The sequence below is a fragment of the Typha angustifolia genome, chromosome 6 (assembly GCF_048772165.1).
Source record: "Typha angustifolia cultivar Huaian chromosome 6, ASM4877216v1, whole genome shotgun sequence".
Taxonomy (NCBI): Eukaryota; Viridiplantae; Streptophyta; class Magnoliopsida; order Poales; family Typhaceae; genus Typha; species Typha angustifolia.
In genome coordinates this window covers 6,336,750-6,352,842 of record NC_133244.1, presented here as the reverse complement: position 1 = coordinate 6,352,842, position 16,093 = coordinate 6,336,750, and the positions used below count along the sequence as shown (strand labels likewise).

Sequence of the window (16,093 nt, the reverse complement as noted above, 5' to 3'; positions counted from 1 at the left end):
TTCTCCAGTCCTTGTAGAATTTTCTCCTCTCCTTTCTTCTTCTAGAAATTTTCGAGCAATCCGCGAGATGGGTCACATCGGAGAGGCTGTGACTCAGGTTTTGATACCGGTGGCTGCGGTGATCGGAATTGGGTTTGCTCTGCTGCAGTGGTTCCTGGTCTCTAAGGTGAAGGTGTCGCCTGCTGCTGAGACTAATAATGGCGAAAAGTGCGAGGCCAACGATGGAGGGGAGGAGGGAGTCGATCACGGCGCGGAGGCGGCCAAGTGCGCCGAGATCCAGAATGCGATTTCCATTGGTGGGTACTTCCATTTGCTTGGTCTTTCTTCCGCTTATTTTTTCCGCCAAAGTTCATCTTTTGGGGTTGAAGGTTTGATCTTTAGCTTTTTTTCGTCGTTGGAGGAATTGGTTTTGTCTTGAATTCTAACAAGCTGTTTCCTTTTTCTGCAATCAGGCATCTTTCTGTTTGAATTTCAGGTTGGTGATTTTATCAGTATATTTTCTTTGCTTGCTTTCAGCTCTTCCTCTTCTTGGGCATGATGTAGGCGCAATATAATACCTTCTTCGATCTCTACTTCATCATTTTGAGCTCTGTTTCTTTGATGTTCTGTAATTTACTCTAATTTTCATGCTAGTGAAAAATTTGGACAATAAAAACACAATTTGTCTTATCAAATATCATGAGTATGAGTATTTATTAGATATGTTGTCTGAAGGTTTTCCTATCTTGCAGCTACTAGAATTCTTATTCTGGATTTTTACTTTTGGAGAGTAGGATAAAAGTCTCTCCTTTCTTCGAATACATTCCTAATTTTGCAAGTAGTAACTCTTCTGTTATATGAACTAGATGACTGACTAAAAACTCTTTGACTTTAATATCCCCATTTGTCTTGATCCTAGAGTAGAATCTTATCAGATTCTCATTTGCTAAAACTCTAAGTTGAATCTCATATATTACGGAAATAAATGTACTAAGGGATGGAATGAAGTATGATTGTATTGAATTTTTCAGAGATCCACCACATGATGCTGATGCTTTGAATTCACTTTGTTATATTGTACTTTTAGGGGCATCATCGTTCTTATTCACGGAGTACAAGTATCTTGCAATTTTCATGCTCGTCTTTGGGATAATTATCTTTCTCTTCCTTGGATCAGTAAAGAAATTTAGCTCAAAGAGCGAAACTTGCAATTACAACAAAAATAATATTTGTAAGCCAGCACTTGCAAATGCTATTTTCAGTACAATAGCTTTTTTTCTCGGCGCGCTCACCTCTGTTCTCTCGGGCTATCTTGGTATGAAGATTGCAACTTATGCCAATGCTAGAACAACTTTAGAAGCAAGAAAAGGCGTCGGTAAGGCTTTCAGCACGGCTTTTAGGTCCGGTGCTGTCATGGGTTTCCTTCTCGCATCCAGTGCTCTCTTAGTCCTATTTGTTGCTATCAATTTATTTAGAATCTACTACAAAGATGATTGGGAAGGCCTATTTGAATCGATCACTGGATATGGGCTTGGCGGTTCCTCAATGGCGCTTTTTGGAAGAGTTGGAGGAGGCATATATACAAAAGCAGCAGATGTTGGTGCTGATCTCGTTGGAAAAGTTGAAAGAAATATTCCTGAAGATGATCCACGAAACCCCGCTGTAATTGACATATTCAGAAACCTTATTAATGTTCTTCATACGTGAAGATTTTATAGATATATCTTTTTGACATGTTTTGAACTGGTTCAGGTTATTGCTGATAATGTCGGTGATAATGTTGGAGATATTGCTGGAATGGGATCAGACTTGTTTGGTTCTTATGCTGAATCCTCTTGTGCAGCATTGTTCATCGGATCGATTTCTTCATTTGGCAATAACCATGATTTCACTGCAATGTTATATCCACTGCTTATAAGCTCAATGGGCATTATAGTTTGCTTAATAACCACCCTCTTTGTGACTGATTTTTTCAAGATTAAAACTGTTAGTCAGATTGGACCTGCATTGAAGAATCAAATTCTCATCTCTACCATCTTGATGACTGGCGGAATCGCTATCGTCAGTTTTGTTGCTTTGCCTTCCAATTTCACTATTTATGATTTTGACAAGGAGAAAAGAGTCAAGAATTGGTATTATATATTTTTCATCTTCTCAACTATTTCATGTTACGGTTCACATTAGAAGTGAATATTTGGTTGTTCTTATTATACTAACAGGCACCTCTTTTTCTGCGTCGCGGTTGGATTGTGGGCTGGGCTTATAATCGGATACATCACTGAGTATTTCACAAGTAATGCTTACGGGTGAGCCACTTCAATATATACTTACTAATCATGTCATTGTTCATTTTTTGGATATAGAGAATGTAGACTAATTTCTGCTGAACTTCGTCGAAATCTGCAGTCCAGTGCAAGATGTTGCCAATTCTTGTCGGACTGGTGCAGCAACCAATGTGATTTTTGGATTGGCTTTAGGATATAAGTCTGTGATCATCCCTATATTTGCTATTGCTATTGCCGTTTATGTTAGCTTCACTCTGGCTGCTATGTATGGCATCGCCCTTGCTGCTTTGGGAATGCTTAGCACGATTGCGACAGGGCTTGCAATCGATGCTTATGGTCCGATAAGCGATAATGCTGGTGGAATAGCTGAGATGGCTGGAATGAGCCACGATATCCGCAAGACTACAGATGCTCTTGATGCTGCTGGTAATACTACTGCAGCAATTGGCAAGGTATGCTTTTTTTTTTTTCTCAAAAAGAAAGAAAGAAAAAGAGCTTGTAAAGAATGAAGTAGATGTATGAGTTGTAATATTGCACTATCTGCAAGTATGTATGTGATGAACTTGACTCATATATTTTCAGAAGTAAGTGTATGTATGTCTGACAGTCTGAATTTGTAACATCCTTCTGTCCCTATATCAGGGATTCGCTATCGGATCGGCAGCTCTGGTGTCTCTGGCCTTATTTGGTGCCTTTGTAAGCAGAGCTGGAATCCAGACTGTTGATGTATTGAGTCCAAAGGTATTCATTGGATTGATTGTTGGAGCCATGCTTCCCTATTGGTTTTCTGCAATGACAATGAAGAGTGTCGGTAGCGCTGCTCTGAAGATGGTGGAAGAAGTTCGCAGGCAATTCAACACAATCCCGGGTCTCATGGAGGGAACTGCAATGCCTGATTACGCTACATGTGTCAAAATATCTACAGATGCTTCACTGAAGAAAATGATTGCTCCTGGGGCACTTGTTATGATTAGTCCAATTATTGCTGGAACATTCTTTGGTGTTCAAACTCTTGCTGGACTTCTAGCTGGTGCCTTAGTCTCTGGTGTGCAGGTTCCATTGACTCATATCCTGCAACTTTGCATTATTTCTAGTGTTATATTGTTGTCGATCATCCAGTTTTCTTAATGATACATTTGTGATCATATCTCTGTAGGTTGCTATCTCAGCTTCCAATAGCGGCGGTGCATGGGACAATGCGAAGAAATACATAGAGGTAAATTTTATAGAATCAAGTAATCACATACCTAATTCTTTTTGAAGTTTTTATATGGTGTTTTCATTTGCATAAATTGCAACTTGTTTATTCAAATACCTGGCTTTCTTATACTTTGGATCTAAGTTAATGAGAAATTACTTGTTTAGGGTGAGGTTCTTTAAATTACTTGTATAACTGATAGAAAACCAATAAATTTCTTCATGAATTTTGTTTGACCTACGCCGTTAAAGATACTGGATCGATCCAACAGCTTTCCATTTCTAAGATGATGCTATGCAAAAAAATCCAGTTTCTAAAAATCCAATCATTCTGTTGTTATTTACTTGAATTCCTTCTCCTTCTCTAGATCAACAAGATATATGAAACATATAAAAGTTAGAAACTATTCTTTGGCACAATTGCTATATTCTTCTTATCATAGATATCTAATTTGAGATACACTGTGCAACCAGGCAGGTGCTTCTGATCATGCAAGAACTCTAGGCCCCAAGGGTTCTGATCCTCACAAGGCTGCCGTGATTGGTGACACAATTGGTGACCCACTAAAGGACACATCTGGGCCATCCCTTAACATCCTGATCAAACTAATGGCTGTTGAAGCACTGGTGTTTGCTCCCTTCTTTGCTACGCGCGGCGGCTTGCTCTTCAAATGGTTCTGATCTGAGGCTCCTAGCAAACTTGGAGAGGGGAATTTTCCAGTGACTGGCAACGAAGAAATGCTGCTAATAATTTGTTGTTACTCCTACTGTTGTTGACTAGTGTGCATAGATATTTGTATCAATCATTGGATTTAACTGTACCACCTTGAACCAGTTGCTTTACTCATGCTTTTCTGGATTGAATACTTTTTGATAATTGTGAAGAAGGTTTCTGTTTATGTGCTACTCAATGTTTGGTGTCATTGTAAGAATCGGCGGTTGACGTAGTAGAACCCTGGCGAGCTCTAACAAGCGTCTAATTATCCTCGCTTTCAAGTTTGAGCCAGAAAAAAAAAAGAAGAAGAAATGAAATGAAATGGGCATCAACCAAATCACTGAGCTCTTGAAAATGCCAAAATTCAAAACAACAGGACATAGTTCTCTTATCTTTTGCTTAATTGAATTACAAACTGCATACTATTAGCTAGTGATTACTAGCAGCTCTTCCCTTCCATGATATATTATTCTAGTTAAGTTTCTGTGACTCAGGAGGGAGCTCAGGATCGTGCAGCAGTGTCAAAATTTTAGTCCCTAAATTACCCACAACTGTAACATTATTACATCCTGTAGAAGTTTGTTGTGTTCCACTTTTACACACGTCACGTGAGACAACTCTTTTAAGCATTTATTTTTTTTCTCTGCGTGGATGCTGGCAGACCTGGAACAAAGAAAAAGTCTTCAAACATTGGAGCTTATAATGTCACATGAGGAAGCACAACCTTTTGTATTGAGATATCACAAACTGCTATAAATGCTAAAAAGATTGAACTATTCCCTCCTTGCTGTTTTACAATAATCGAAGTTAACAAGAACCCACAAAAATTTTAGGAGAGAAAAAGGCTGCACGGATTTGTGCACCTGCCTTAGCTCACATAAGATATGTTATGCTTAATGAACATTTTACAATAGCAACAGCAACTATTTTACGCACTGCCACTCCGAGGGATAGGCTCATCAATACTTGATCGTCTCTTGCTTGCTGAAAAATAATATTACCAGCTCATTACGGTCAATGGAATTGAGGCTCAAAAATATGCAGGTTCCTGAACTTCACCCCCTCTGCTAGTGGTTCAAGCATTTACTTCTTCAATCCTTCGTCTTCTCAAATAGTTGCTGTAGTTCCTTTTCTTTGTAATCCAAAGCACTGACTAGATTGGTCATCAACAGATAAGCATTAAGTGTCATCATCTCACAGAATAGGGCTCTGAACCATTTGAGGCATTTACAACTGGCTCTGGCGAGGAATTGCTAATAGCTGTCGTAGATTCTCCTCCAATTGACTCTCTGCTGTCTGCATCTTCCAGCAGAGTTTGACAATTCTGGGTAGCTGCAGTTTCTTTGTCCAAGTCGCCATTGGCTTCTGCAGTTTGTGCATTGGAAGCAGGTGAAGGTGTGTGTTTACTTTGTAATTCATTGTCATTGCTGGTCGAACTAGTAGCAGCAACAGCAACCTTAGCATCACTTATACGTACTTCGATTTTTGGCTTCTTTGCCAGCTTTAGGTCTTCAAGCTTGCCATCAGCTGACTTGCGCTTAATCTTCGATAAGTTCAAGGGTTCATCATCTTCCACAGAAGATTCAGGTTTCCTAGGCGGAGGATTATAGTCGTCATCATCGTCATCATCATCATAATCAACAAGTCCACCAGATCCAGATCCAGCCCTATGCAGAAATGAAAGAACAAGTCAAGCAGTGAGAAAACAACACAGAAATTTAACCGCAAAGAATCTGGAATCCAATAGGTCAGCAGACCAGCCGAACTAAACTAATTAACAGCAACAATTTGAATTAATTCCTAGAATGTAGTGCAGCTTATGCTAAGTGGAAACTATTTATACCTGGTGCAAATTAGACCTGACAGAAACATGTGACTAGAATCTAGTACCATCCAAGAATTACAGAAAGTTGTTTTGTAAAAGGCAATGGTGAGAGTACCTTAAAGCCGTGGAGTTGTCTTTCGTCCCATTGGGTAGACTAGAGCGAGGATTTTGATTTCGTGCATGTGGTACATGTCCCGCTGAGTCTTCTTCATCACTGAAAAGGAATTAAAGAAATAGCAACTTCATATCATGCTATAGCAGAATCACAGCAACACCCACAAATAAGGATGACCGCACAAACCTGTCCTCATTAAAGTATTCTTCTTCTTCTTTTCCAAGACCTCGTTCATCTGTCTTTTTATGAGCTTCTGCCATAGTAGTACTACTTTTTGTGTCACGATTCTCTAATAACTGATATGAAACAAATAGTAAAAGATTACCATTACAGATCTCAGAACTATTTAACAAAAATCAAAATAACCCAGGAGGTGTAGCCTATGTGCTAGGGTTCTCGAGTAGCATTTATCACCGATTTAACTGATGAATAAGCAGTTCTAAAAACTAGTTCACAGATTTCACCTGCTCATATCTAATTTTTAGGGCCTGAATACTCCCCAAATTCTCGAATTTAATAAGCTGGTCCCAGAAATTATCAACTATATATATGACAAGGGATTTGGTGAAATTGTCCTGCACATAAAATATTCAGATAAGAAGCCAAAAGCCCAAAACTAACGGTAATCTCCAAAGTAGCAAAGGGATGAAAGAATGACGAATAGTACCTTCCGTATATACTCAAGTAGTTCAAGAACTCCTGAATGCAGCATGTTGTAACGATTGCCATTTTCAATGAAAGCCTCAACGACTGGTTTCAACAGATTGTATTTTACCATATGACGAAGAAGATGCTCATCCTAAAAAGAAAAACCAAATTTATAACAATTAGGATTCTGATGTAAATAGAGAATCAAACTATAAAATGCTTGAGGAAGATATCTGCAGCCTTTTAATTAATGCATAATGGCAAAATCACATAAACTGAAAAAGAAAATAATATCATGAGTTTGAAGATCAGAGTATCTTCCCATTGTGGACAAGACAGATAGGGACTTTGAAAATGGTATTTTTCTGTTCCAAAAAATTTTCAGCACCCTGGGTCCATTGTATCTATATATCTCTATATCCTTGTATTCTCATTTTATTGTAATAATATGTAAGATTATACATCAAAGCACATCTCTAACTTATTTATCAACAAAGTTAACCATGACTGTAGATCATGAGTTGATTGATTGGATGAAGGACTAATTTAAATCTTCTTCACATTCGTGGATCATTCCTAATAGGATAACATTTAAGATCAAATTTGACTACAAATAGAATCTTCCTAACCTAATAGAAAATCTTCAGTATGACTTATTTTTGAAATCTGAAAAATCCAAAAGGTATCTTCTAAATGTATCAGATTCTACTATTCCATTGAAAAGATCAGATATGCATAGGACAATATAGGTATTTGTGAAGTCTCCTATGAGTACTGTGTTCAATATAGTGTGAGTAGAGCGCAGTATATCCATTCATCCTAGCTCTTGGAGAAGATATATCTATTTTAAAACATTACATCAAGGTCATTGATAAGATTAGACATGGTATCTTCACAACATGTAGACCAACTCATAAAAAGGTACACAAGTTTGCCGAGGCATCAAGAAAGATACATGTACAGAAATAATATATTTAATTGTATACTGCTTACTAATTATACATATTTCTTAAGAAATGGAGTAATTAATGAGGTTCTCTGCTGTTTGACACTAGCTATTCTCACTTTACACATTCTCAAAGGGAATGTATACCATAATTTCCTTGGAAAATCCATTTCCTTACTCTTTCAACAGCATTATCCAAATTGGGTAGCTAAGATCACATTCACCAAGCATCTTTTTTTACCTACTCACCAAGTATGAAGCTTTCAGTAAAATCATAATAACATTATAGGAACTCCTTAAATGTAGTTGTCTACTAACTATTTTTGTTAACTTCATCCAACTGTGTTTTGTAGAAAAAGCAATCTCTTATCATAAGCCCTGTAATGGGAACATAAATGTTCAAAGATATAATCGCAACCACTGTTATGCATAACAGCATTAGATCCTAGATAACAATTTGCAATGTACATGTTCACTCGAAGTTCATTTGTCAAAGGTCAGTCACCACATATCCTAAATAGATCCTGGGCAAAACAGGCCTTTACACTCTAAAAGAAATTGAGAAGGAAAGGCTATGAGCACTTTAATGGAATATTGACCCTATCAGACAGACTTCTGAGCTGCGTTAGTCGAAGGCGTCATGGATATAAGCTCCACCCTGCTGCTCATGAGCATCCGAATCGAATTAGGTGACATGCAGGTCATGCAAATCTCCATAGCACATATATCACAATGTAAAGGTGGGCCCTAACAATGTGATGAGAAAAAGCAAATTGTTTGAAGTTTGGACTTTAAAAATAAAAATAAAAACTGACCAATGACTTGGTCAGTTTTCAGTGCTGTTTTATGACATCCCACAAACCATACAATAAAAAATATTTATGCATTTACAATATCAGCATTTCAAATGGACCTATTAGAACACTGAAAAAACAACTTACATTTCGGGAGATAATAGTACGTATAAACCGAACAGCTGCCACAACCAGAAACTTTTCTCTTCTGCGAGTTAAAGATAAAACTTTCTCTATGGCATTATTCATGAGAAAGTTGCACCTAAAAAATAGACATTGCAGCCATGTTCAAAGCAAGAATACTACAACTTAACAATATTAAGAAACAAATGAAAGAATTCGCATAGAAAATCACTTTATCCTGTAGGGATGATGAATCACGCAAAAACATAACAGCTCACAGATGTTTGACAAAATTTCAGGCTTAGTTGCAGCATGTGCTTCATCTCTTCTACCAATACCAGGTGATTTACCCACTGTGGAATGATTGTTTTTTGGAGGACAAGATGATGCTATAACATCTATCAATTGATCCAGATGCTTTTCATAGAAAATCTCTATAATTGTATCTCGCTGCAACAAGAGAAGTATTATCAAGTACCGTAAAAGTGAACTTGACAAAACACAACTAATAAATAAACAATATATTGCAAGGAGAAATGGAAAAAAAAAATCTTACAAGTTAACTCAGGTAATTATAAAACATGTACAAAACATGAAACCTCTATATCACCGAGCAGTGCAGAATTGTAAAGCACATGAATTGATTTGAATGCTATTAGAAAAATACGTATAATTGCTCTGATACTATTTGAACTCGAAATAGATTTAAGTCACCTGAAAATTTTATAACAGTAAAGTACAATCAGCAAATTGAATAGACATAATTTCAGAAACAAAAAAGTATATCTAGAACACCAACAGTAATAATTGACATGTAGAAATGATTTGTGTGCCAGGAAAATCACGAATAGCTTATGATGATTATTATCCAACACATTATCCTCTACATGGCATGCCACAGACACTTTTTACCATTTTGGCAGCTTATCAATTTATGAGGGTATGCCTGCACATTTACAAAATGGTGGAAGAAAAGAGAAAGAGAAGCATCAGCAACTGATTATCCAAGCAATAAATACTAAAAGCACTAATAGTTGTAGACAACAGAGTTGAAGAACACATATTTTGAAGTTTGAAACTTTGAATGACTTGCACTAGAAAGATGTCAAGAGCTAGGGGTGTAAATGAGCCAAGCTTGAGCGAACTGAGACTAGCTCAGTCTCGAAATTAATTAAAGGTTAGCTCAGGTTGGCTCGAGCTCGAGACGAGTCTAACAATATAGGTCTCGAGACGAGTCTAACAATATGGGTCTCGAGACGAGCCTAACAATATGGGCTCAGATTAGCTCACTAAGATTATCGAGCTGACTCGACTTTTCAGAAAAGACAGTATTCCAAATTTACTTTATAGCTATAAAGTTACAACCTTTTGAGAGGTTAGTACATATAAATACCTTTCATAACTCTTCATTTCTCAATGCGGGACAAAATGACATCTAACCAATTAAGAAAATTAACCCAAGTCATCCTATTTGAGATTGAAGTACCTTACCAACTACTGTCCCTTTTGTTCAAATCAAATGCTAACCTAGGTAAAGCACTAGATTTTCTACAAGACAATATTAGACTTTGCTTCTTCTAAGCAGTCTACGTTAAAATAACTAAAGCAAAAAATCCAAGAACAAAAAAAAAAAAAAAAAAACAATTTCCGCAATTCTCAAAAAAAAAAATTATGATACATCTAGGATACGGCAACGAATTAACAAAAAAATCTAAGTATTTATGTGCCAGGGACAACTAGTATTAATTTCTATTATTTTACAACTATCTAAATAACTTGCTAACTTAAGATATTCATAGAAGAACCAAGGATTGGCTGCTAAACTCATTAAGTTTTCTTTTTTTTTATACTAGTAATTGCTAGATGGTTTGATAGCAACTAATGGCTGCAAAGCAACTGGACTGCATCAATTTCACCCGCAACCATGGCAGCAGATTATCTCCTAAATGCTAGTTGTTTTGTTCTTAAAGAACTAAACCAGGAAGTAAATATCTGAGCACCATATATCAAGCATGGAATAATACTGCCATCCTTTAGATATGGAGAATAAGGTAGACTACCTATATTATAGCAAACTAGCAATACATACAAGTTTCAAATGGAATAACCATTTCTTTCCTGGAAAGCAAGCCAATTAAATGTATGTATAGATGTCAACAGTTAAAACAAGCATGTGTAGATCATCATACCAACATTGCAGTACTGAAAAACATTAGAGTTAAAACTTTAAGAACCTGTGATCCGGGCGTGGCGTATGAGTCCACCAAAATTCGAATAATTTCAAGGAACTGACAATGCATGTCCTCACCAAAATCAGTTACCATACCTTTAACCTGAAAATACAAAATATTGTAAGATACACTTCATTATTATGACAGAAAATAAAAGGCTTCACAAGATTTAATGCCAAGCATATAAAATAAGTAGCCTAAAGCATAACATAAAATCCTCATCAAACATCAATTGGATTGAGATATTTAGCAAGAAATATTACATAAGATGCACATTGCATTTAACAGAAACTATTATCATACAGCTATTGACAATAACATTGTATAAGAAGTACAAGCATACAGGGAAGATGAATTTATTTCTTTTAAAAGTGAATATATTCAAAAATATTGCACACTAGCCTCAATATTGATATTCCATTCAATTTTGTAGACCCTCATGCCAAGACATGTTGACCACAATTTACTTCACAATGATCAGTATAAACTAGGGGAATTCTACATTTAATACCCTCCATTTTCACAATTTTATAATTTACCCCCATGTTTTCATTATTCATTATATGGCACCCTATTTTTTTTCTAGAAAATATCTAGGAACATACCTTGCTAATAGATCTTAGTCAGACTGCAAAATTATTCTTTATCTAACCTAAAATAAGTTAACTACACTAGAGACATTACCAAAATAGCCTTTCTCTAACCTAAACTCACCAAATATACACACCTAGAACTCCCATTTCTTTTATTGGTAACATAGGTGGGGTCCTTGTGAACACACATAGCTTTTCGAATGCCTGCCCATCTGCAATCGTTCCGCAACGGCTAATTGGCACCAGCAGAGATGAGGATGTCAGTAGAGACCAAGTGGCGGAGGTGGACAGTGAGGTGGGGAGGGATCTCACAATAGGAAACGTCGCTGCAGCTGATGAAGGTGGACATAATGTAAGCATGAGCCCACTGGAAAGGGAGCCATTGCGAAGAGACGGAAGGTAGAATACAATGCAACTAAGAGAGGAGCTGTCCCGGAGGAGCATGGCGACGTAGGTTGGTTGTTAGAAATGTCCTCTATTGGAAAGCATCATAGCTTGGTGACTATTTCATTGGGACTGGAGTGGCTGTCCCTCTCGGCTCTTTCTGCGGAGGATGGTGAAGGCTAGGTAAGGCCGGTAACAGATGATGAAACCAAATCAGCTCCCTAAAGTATGCCTAGAAGGAAGGTGCCCAAACCTGATGGCATCCAAGCTGAAGTCTACACCAGATTTTGGATCATTGTAGGTGATGATCTGTGCAACGCAATTCACCGCTTCTTCACTACGGCAAGCATGCCCAAGCAGTGGGGGAATACCCTAGTAGCGCTAATCCCCAAGGACTGTCCAAGGCTTGTGAAGGACTACAAACCTATAGTCCACTATAACGTGGCCTACAAGATAATCGCCAAGATCCTAGATGAACATATAAAACCCTTACTGTCAAAGCTGGTGGGCCATAAACAATTGACGTTCATAAGAGGTAGAAGCATTGCGGATAACATTCTTCCTGTGCAAGAAATTGTACACTCCATGGTGACTGACCACAAAGGTGTTCCTAGCATGATGCTGAAAATCGACATGGAGAAAGAATATGACCGGATGAGCTCAGAGCCAGTGCTAGAGGTCCTCGAATGCATGGCTTTTCCCAACAGTTTGCAAGCTTGGATCAAACTTGAATCACCTCACCTCGCTACGGACTGCTAATTAATGGGGAGACCACCGACTACAGCATTGCGGACTATGGCAGGGTGACCATTTTCCTCATATTTGTTTATTCTGGTCTCTCAAGTTCTCAAGAGTCTTTTTGCTGAGAATACGGATGCAGGTCTGCTTCATGGCTTTAGATCAAGAGGCACATATCAGATCTGCTCAATGCAGATCTCTTGGTGGCTTGCCAAGCCTTAGCCAATGCAAGATGCATAGCAGATTGCCTTTCAAGGTTTGTTGAGATGACTAATCCAAAGATTAACTTTAAAAGTCTCAGTCGTACGCTCCCAATTGGATGGCTTCCGACATGACAACCTCTATCAGCAATATTATGGGGACTCCACCAGGCGTAAATGCCTTTTGTCTATCTAGGTGCACCCATATCGAGCCAAAGGGTCAAGGTCTGTGAGTTCCGTCCAATGGTGGAAAGAGTGTATAATAGATTAGCAAGGTGGAAACATAACGTGCTATCTATGGCTGCTTGGCTAGTGCTGCTAACTCAACAATGATGGCAATCCCAACTTACTGGTTGGGATGCACTTGGAACCTAAAGCAGTTATGGATGAGATTGACAAGCTGGCTTGATCCTTTGGGAAAAGCAATGGGAAGGGGCTACACCTTCAAAGCTGGGAGGTTATCACCAAAAGCAAGGAAGTCAAAGGTCTAGCCATGAAGAAGCTTGAGTTTGCAAGGAAAGCCTTGTTGGGGAAGCTTGTGTTCAAAGTACTCAACAATGGTGAAGCTACATGGGTGAAGATCAGCAAAGCGAAATATGGTGAGCTTGACCCATGAAGCAAAGCCAGTATCGACAATGCTTTGTAAATTTGGAAGGCCTTAGCACAGACCGCTGTGAAGCTGAGGATGGGATGCCGCAAGTTGATAGGAGATGGCAAGTCTACGTCAGCTGCCTTCAACCCTTAGGCATCACATATACTGTGGAATCAGCAACCACGTGTTATGCACCAAGACTTAATGAATAGGAATCTAAAGGAGGCAGACCTCAGAGCTGGGAATGAATGGCGCCTCGACCTCATTTATAGGCTGGGAGGAAGAGACCTGGCGTTCGTTACGGCCTCCACCTCGTTGGGCAACATCACCGCATCCGACAGGTGAATTTGGTGGCCTCACCTAACGAGGATGACGCTCTCGAGAGTCGAGATCAATCTATCGTTTACTTCTAGAGTCGGCTAAAGTGCCGTGGAAAGGATGGAAGACTCTTTGGCGTCTTCTAGTGGCGCCAAGGATCAAAACCTTTTGCTGGAAAGTGATCTAGAATCGACTTCCGACGAAGCTTATCTCCATGGGTTGTGACTGAACTCAAACCCATGGTGTGGTCTTCGTGGCCTCCACCTGGAAACGGTGGACCATCTCTTCTACTCATGTTGGGCTGCACTTGGTTTGGGAAGTGCTCACCAAAGAGAATCAAGAGCTGTAGATTGTGCTAATGGGCTAAGTCCAAATTGGCCCTACGTCAGGTGGTCCTCGACCGCTTCCATGGATTTAACACATAAAGACATCATTACCTCCACTCTTTGGGCCTGTGGAAGCAAAAATATAACAAGGTGTGTCGGGGAGAAGTTGAGCATCCCAAAATGGTGGCAAGAGAGGCAAAGCATCAGGTGGAGTATGAAGTCAAGGCTGGTACAGAGCACCGGAATGACAACAAGTGGCAGCCGTCAAAGCCAGGATAGGTGAAACTAAACACTGATGGCTCATTCAGGGTTGGTGCTGCGCAGGCTGGAGCGGGTGCAATCCTTAGAGATAAGACTGGCATGCTTATAGGCACATGCTGGGAGCCGTTGCATTATGAATCTGCGCTAGCAACAGAGGCTTGGGCTAATAGGTTTGGCCTCAGCTTGGCGGGTGGCATGAGCCATGTGCTGATAGAAATTGATTCCTTGGAACTAACTAAAATTTTACGAGGGAAGGCTTCGATCCCCCGGCGTATCCATAACGTAGCCATTGACTTCTTAGAATGATAGAAGGGATTAAAGATGCTAAGGTTTCACATGTACGTAGGGAGGGGAACCAATTAGCTGACTGGACAGCTAATAGTGATAGGTTGGTCTCGCAATGCTTTGTTTGGAGGCCAGGTGACTAGTTTCCTTAGAGTTTGTAACATTCTCTCTGACTCCCTTGGCACACTATTGTTCTAGGGATAGAGGACATAGCCTATGATAGGCTTACAACTCAATATAGCTCCTTTTCTACCAAAGAAAAAAGAAAAAAAGAAAGATGCCATAGTCCAAGATCGACCCAAACATAGTGAATCTGCTAGTTTGCAAGTGCTACGATCTTCAATTATGAGGTTTGCCTAGGGACATAAGAAATGATTCAAGGATCAGGATGGGATCCGAGCAGCCCATATCGACCATTTCGTATTCAATATTTTTTTTAAATTATGTAAAACTATTATAAAATGTAGAAAAATCTTAAAATTTTCATAAAATTGATAGAAAATAGAAAATAATTCTTCTCTCTTCCTTTATTTCAGCAACTACTCAAACAAAGAAGAGAGGGAGATAGAGGACAAAGGTGGGATGCAGAAGACATAAAGGAAAAAGGTGACGTTGGAGAGAGGAGAAAGTAACATCAACAAAGAGAGGGAGGCCACCAAACGAGAGGGGAGAGAGAGGGTAGAGAGAGAAGAGGGAGAGACAAGTAGGGAGAAAGTGGAAACCAAAAAATAAAAGACAAAAGACGCATTGAAGGTCAAGAAAGCTAGCTGTTCACTAGCCACCAAGATCGCAGGGAAGATGTGCGTGCGTGCGTGTGCGAAAGTGAGAGAGAGAGAGAGAGAGAGAGAGAGAGAGAGAGGAAGAGGAAGAAGAAGAGATGGGAAGAGGACAATCAAGGGGACATCATCTATCCTCGCGGGTCGAGTCTGAGTAAGATCCAATTTTAGAATAGATCAGACACACACAAAAAAAAATAATGAAATCAAGTCATATTGAGTGTAACCAAAAGAGCTAGAATGTGCCTAATAGTACTCAGTTTCAGCCGAATAACCGAAACCAACTCAAAACCAATCATTTGGCCAGTCCCCATCTATTTTAGTCAAGTTATATCAAGATCAGTTGAAACTCCAATCCATGGGCTCAACATAGGATTATAGTCACAATGAAACCAAAAAAAACCCATTATTATGTCTTTTCTCTTGCTTTATAAAATTACCTCCATAATATTGTCTCAAGTCTATTGCTCGTATGTGTACCCTAAGGGAATGACATTCTTTCGTATCACTAGCCCCTCATCCTTTTTGGTGGTTCGGGTGTCACTAGAATTACTCAAGACTAAAAGTAAACACTAAATGAGAAGGAAAGATTCAATGTCGGCAATTAAACTAAGGAATTATAATATCAAAAAGACATCTTAATTGAAATTAAATCTATATAACTTGATACATTTTAAATGAATGAGTTTCTCTAGCATTCTTAGTACAATTGTGCAATAGTTTTCTACCTTCCAGATAATATAGAAGAAAAACGTAAACTAT

At 38.8% G+C, this 16,093-nt stretch overlaps 2 protein-coding genes across 5 annotated transcripts in view; one reads left to right on the top strand and one right to left on the bottom strand.

Annotated features, from left to right (window-relative positions):
• Positions 1-4,350, top strand: LOC140761272 (pyrophosphate-energized vacuolar membrane proton pump-like). 2 transcript variants are annotated; one of them, XM_073098536.1, is made up of 8 exons: positions 1-296; positions 1,067-1,641; positions 1,732-2,111; positions 2,199-2,285; positions 2,386-2,716; positions 2,907-3,317; positions 3,421-3,480; positions 3,936-4,350. In XM_073098536.1, exons 1-8 carry the CDS (start codon positions 68-70, stop codon positions 4,140-4,142), a joined length of 2,280 nt encoding a protein of 759 aa, XP_072954637.1. In that variant the 5' UTR covers positions 1-67; the 3' UTR covers positions 4,143-4,350. The 2 variants fall into 2 exon arrangements, with proteins under 2 accessions (XP_072954637.1, XP_072954639.1); XM_073098538.1 differs by having other exon boundaries at positions 2,907-3,309; positions 3,936-4,074.
• Positions 4,351-4,933: 583 nt separating this feature from the next.
• The window catches only part of LOC140761539 (uncharacterized), a 31,733-nt gene continuing 20,573 nt past the window's right edge, over positions 4,934-16,093 (bottom strand). For 2 of the 3 annotated variants that reach the window (XM_073098903.1, XM_073098904.1), the window contains 8 exons: positions 10,862-10,960; positions 8,860-9,077; positions 8,652-8,766; positions 6,784-6,915; positions 6,581-6,691; positions 6,303-6,412; positions 6,117-6,215; positions 4,934-5,843 (listed from right to left, as the gene is read on the bottom strand). In XM_073098903.1, coding sequence (XP_072955004.1) covers positions 5,366-5,843; positions 6,117-6,215; positions 6,303-6,412; positions 6,581-6,691; positions 6,784-6,915; positions 8,652-8,766; positions 8,860-9,077; positions 10,862-10,960 — 1,362 coding nt within the window. In that variant the 3' untranslated portion in view covers positions 4,934-5,365. The remainder of the gene's footprint in view (positions 5,844-6,116; positions 6,216-6,302; positions 6,413-6,580; positions 6,692-6,783; positions 6,916-8,651; positions 8,767-8,859; positions 9,078-10,861; positions 10,961-16,093) is intronic. The other variant, XM_073098905.1, reaches the window with a different exon arrangement.